This window comes from Nelumbo lutea, chromosome 7 (assembly GCF_056320005.1).
Source record: "Nelumbo lutea isolate HS-2025 chromosome 7, American lotus-T2T, whole genome shotgun sequence".
Classification (NCBI taxonomy): Eukaryota; Viridiplantae; Streptophyta; class Magnoliopsida; order Proteales; family Nelumbonaceae; genus Nelumbo; species Nelumbo lutea.
In genome coordinates, this window is record NC_142690.1 from 2,215,698 (window position 1) to 2,220,291 (window position 4,594).

The window sequence follows — 4,594 nt, forward strand, 5'->3', positions numbered from 1 at the left end:
TTTCATTTTATCTCAAATATACAACCCAAAGCTGAAATATTGCAGGAGGGAAGAAAATGACGAAAAGGAGGATCAAATTGACTAACCAACAGAAGATTACTTGCAATGGATTGCTAGTAAATTCATTTGCAGTGGCGTATGAGAGGCTCACCCAAAATGCACTGAACTGACTTGTCAAATATGGAATCATTTTTAGCATATATATATTATAAAATTGATTCTTCAATCACAGGCACCACGATGCATCAGTTCCAGCCTAAAATGCTTCAATGAAGAGGTGGATGCAAAGCTGAATCCTGCCTGTAATCCTTTTACTAATTGATTCACAACTAAAATTCCCAGTCGCCTAACCAGTAATCACATGCCAAAGTAATGGAAGACATGACTCCATATTTCACTATCAAATTGTAATTTAGATGGAGAGCAAGGAAAAGGAAAGAACTAGGCCTATATTTGCATAGTTTCAAGGATGAAACTATGTACTTCAAGAAAGTGAGTCTCAATTTCATTCCAGTGGAATTCAGGAGAATAACGGGAAAATTCTTTTCATGCTACAATATGTACAGGTAAAAGCTTGGATACATACAAAAGGGAAAACAGGGAGGACTTAAATAGAAGGACCAGATCTGAGCACCCTCTCTAGTTTCTCAGCTTTGGTGTAATCCTTTTCTGTGAGAGGCCCAGCAGGAAAAGCTGTGATCTCAACAACCAGGTGCGGCGTGGGCAGCTCGTCAAAAAGAGCCCTTACATTGTTGCAACAAACACTCTCTCCATGAGCAGTCTCCCTCCTAATTTGACAACCCTACAGAGCATCCACAGAAAACATCCAGTTAGCAAGCTCCAATCAGAAGTAAAACAAAATGAATAACATCCAGAAAGATTGTTACTAATGCTGCGTTTGGAAACAATGTAAAGAAGTGTGAATGCAAATATGCAGAGTGCAAAATAGTTCATATAAATTGTAAAATTTGGTTAGTTTTGCACTGCTTACCAAACAGATTTTTAGCTATGGATGCAAACATGAATTCCAATAAAGCATATGTTTTTTTTTTTCTAAATAAAAAAACCCACTTGAATGTAAATTTATTTCTTTTTTATTGATATACTTTTACAAATATGCATTGGTCTGTGTTGCCAAACAAGGGCAAGGGCAAAAGTGAACCAGATTACAAATTTACCAACCTGGATAAAACAGACTTTGTTTAAGTTGAATTGTGTGACGTTTTAAATGTTAATGAGAAGCAGAGATGCATTAAATACCTTATGGGAAGTGGCGTCTATGAAGTGATCATCATCCGAGAGCAGGGCTGCAATTGCTTTGAGAAGGCGTCGTCCTTCGGATTTGGAAGGAACTCTGTAGCTTCTCTTGAGTGTACCCTTTGTTGTTGGATGCCACTTGCTTACCAGTTTCCTCCTATCTGCTGCTTCCTTCTCCTCTGATCAAAACATATCCACAAAGAAGTTGGATGGATTCAGTGAATGTCAATTAACATATTCCCTCCTTGATACTGCAGTTGAATCTTTATCAGCTAATAATATCAATTAACTATCCTGATCTCATTCTTTGAGGAATTACGCAAAGAATCAGTAGATCTGGATAAACCCAGGAAAGAACAGAAGATAAAAAAGGGAGAAAACAAAGTTGCAGACCTGATCGCCCTTTCAAGCCCTCAATCCACTTAAAAAAACCCAAATCGCTCGACTCAGTTTCCGCATCTAGTGAAAAAAAAAAAACAAAATAATTTAGAAGGCAAGCTAAACAAATAAGAGAAGGATTATTATCTTTAACATTCAAAAAAGGAAGAGGAGAGAGAAATGGGTAAGAGTGGAGAAACCTGAGATGAGAGGGTTTGTTTGAGATCCAGCCAGTCCGGCCTTCAAGAGAGCATAGAAGATGCAAAGCCTTCCAGCCCACAGAACAGGAGCTTCAAGTAAGGAAGCTTGAAATCTTCCATTCCCGACACCGCACGATCTCCCACTAAACAGTTGAAGCTTCTTCAGAGCGGTGGCGGAGACGCCTTCGAAACAAGGAAAGAGGGTTTTGGGAAGTAATGAAGGATTTGGGTGTCTACCCTTGATCTGGGTAGCTTGGAAAGGCGATGTAAATGAGGTTTGGACTAGAGAGAGAAGCATCCCTTCGCTAGTTTCAGGAAAAGAAAAGCAAGCCCCGATCAAAGAGATCCCTGAGTGAGAGAAAAAAGTGAAAAACCGAAAAACAACTACAAGTGAGATGGAGACGAATGCGAGAGAGATTTTTCTGAGAGTGTGTGAGAGGGTCGACAGAGAAGATTTGTAATAATCAAAGCGAAATCTGAAAACGAAACTAGCCGTGACTGTGAACTAAATCGTTGCAGCGGGAGCGGTGACGCTGAATAAACCGTGTGAGCCATATCGTGTTCGTCATTCATTGGTTGAAAAGAGACATAAAAGAATTTGAGCCAATGAGCGACGAACATCTCCAGATATTCCATGTTAGCACGGCTATCCAGACCCACCATTGCATTCTACAATCCATAAACATTATCCGTTTTATGACCATAAAAGATAAAACCGAGGACGAGGACCCGACGGTGTTTTAGCAAGGTTTACCTAAATTTCCCCACAGCACATCCTGCCGTGTATTGGGAATATATCCAGATCAGAATTAGGGGTTTCAGTCTGACATTAGTTTGGGAGGAATGAGTTGAAGATTAAGACCTTGTTTGGCATGTTTTTTTATGCAAGTTTTCAATTTTTTAGAAGTTCGGTAATTCACGTTCGCATTTTTCAAGGAAGATTATTCCACTAAAAGACCTTAGTCCAAAAAGATGTGTGAAGATCGATTTATGCTTATTTTGGAAAGCTAAAATTGAAATTTCTCACATTTTTTGCCTTCCCAGCTTCTTGCGAGTAGCTCAAGAGAACACTCTAACCAAACGATTTTAGGCTTCCAAAATCTCAAAGAAAAATGTTCACCATATCTTTTAGTTATCAGATCTTCCAAATAAAGGTTTGCCAAATGATGCCTTAACTAAGTGCCGGTTTAGGATGGCTTTAAAGCAGCAGCTTGTATGAATCAAGAAACCCAAATTGACAAAAATTCAGAAAAACAAAAAAAAGACTTACATGAACTAAAAATAAATAAACTTACCGGTAAAACTATCATAAATAGCATCAGCATATTGAAAGCGGCTCCATCAACATAACTCAACCACCGCAGAAGGAGACGGGTCTGCTCCTCACAAATGGGCGCTTCACATGCACATCCACCGTGCATTGAGAACATCTCCCGTGAATAATAATTGATAAGTACAGGAGATGTTCCAAATGCATGGTAGGATGTGCGTGTGAGGCACCAAGTGAGGAGCAGATCCGGTCTGCCGCAGAAGCCCTCCCAAACCGGCTTTAAGCCATTTTACCTGATTTGAGGTGCTCTGACCTCTGATTAAAAGAGGCCGAATAACCAATTAGGGCTCTGGATTTTTCATCAAAAATAGCTCATATGGGGTTCAGCTCGGAAAGCCAGTGGTCACTGCGCTTCAGGGTGCTCATTTGGGAGGGCTGAAACACAGCAGCTTCTGGCTTTCCAAGGTGAGCCCCATATGATATCCTATCTGTTGAAAAATCTGAACAGCTCAAATTGGCTGTCCGTCAGTCATTTTTAAGGACTAGCCTCTTTGAATAACGTGCAATGCTTCAAAGCAGCTGAACCGGCTTAACTGAAGCCCTCCGCCCTCCAAGGGGGGACCTGGATTATGAATAGATTGTGGGTCATGATAAATTCCTTTTTGTTTGGCAAAGGAGGGCCCTGATAGACTGATACAATTCCCCCACATTGGTTTACTAGAAAAGCACCATAGATGGGAAACCATTCACCAATCGCCGGTTAAAAATTTCACAAACTATATACAAATGCACTTCGAACACTAATTAAATACTTAGATGTATTTTTTAGGTGTAATAGCCAAAATACAACTGATCAATACTAACAAATGAATTAAAGTTTATATAAAATAATATTTTTTAATTATATATACATATATATATATATAATTATGCTCTTAAATTGGACTATAAACTTGCCCCCGCACCATCCTCACAACAAGTATGTTTTCATTGACAGGAAGGTATTCCCAATGCACGGCTAACTGTTGTGAGGACGAAATCCGGCTTCTACTAATAAATCTGCAGAATGCCGATATCACTCCACCAGAAGAAGCAACACTACAGAAGAGAATCCATGAATGGTTTTTCTCGTATTATGATTTATACTTGGAAGGCTAGTGGCCTATGCGGATAATATTGCTACTTTGCCAGCATTCAAAAAGTTTTGAAATGTATAGAAACTTGTTCCAGGAGGGGTTATGCAACAGGGCCTGAACACTGCCGTTGCTGCAGATAAACAGTGCTCTGAATCAGAGCGATCAATAAGAATTGATAGTATTGATCACTTTCATGGTGATGGGGCAAAACAGATTACATGTTTTACGCCAAAGGTAAGTTCACTAATGATTTATGGTGCATTGGTTTCACAGCTTCTAGTCATCAAGATACTTGGAAGATCCATTCATGCTTATAAAGCAGCAAAAAGATAATGACTATCATCAAGAAAACA

General features: G+C 39.4%; 1 protein-coding gene across 1 annotated transcript; it reads right to left on the reverse strand.

Moving 5' to 3' along the window:
• Window positions 1-452: 452 nt before the first annotated feature.
• LOC148844595 (uncharacterized) lies at window positions 453-4,231 on the reverse strand. Its single transcript, XM_088954487.1, has 4 exons — window positions 1,836-4,231; window positions 1,651-1,716; window positions 1,261-1,436; window positions 453-802 (listed from the first exon to the last, which is right to left on the reverse strand). The coding sequence occupies exons 1-4, from the start codon at window positions 2,131-2,133 to the stop codon at window positions 608-610; spliced, it is 735 nt and encodes a 244-aa protein (XP_088810613.1). The 5' UTR covers window positions 2,134-4,231; the 3' UTR covers window positions 453-607.
• Window positions 4,232-4,594: the final 363 nt, after the last annotated feature.

What these genes read in the sequence shown, in the direction of transcription:
- LOC148844595 (XM_088954487.1), bottom strand. Translation starts at nt 2,133, where the DNA reads ATGCTTCTCTCTCTAGTCCAAACCTCATTTACATCGCCTTTCCAAGCT. An exon ending in GGGCTTGAAAGGGCGATCAG is followed by an intron (nt 1,437 to 1,650) that starts GTCTGCAACTTT and finishes TGTTTTGATCAG; the next exon opens with AGGAGAAGGAAGCAGCAGAT. An exon ending in TAGACGCCACTTCCCATAAG is followed by an intron (nt 803 to 1,260) that starts GTATTTAATGCA and finishes GATGCTCTGTAG; the next exon opens with GGTTGTCAAATTAGGAGGGA.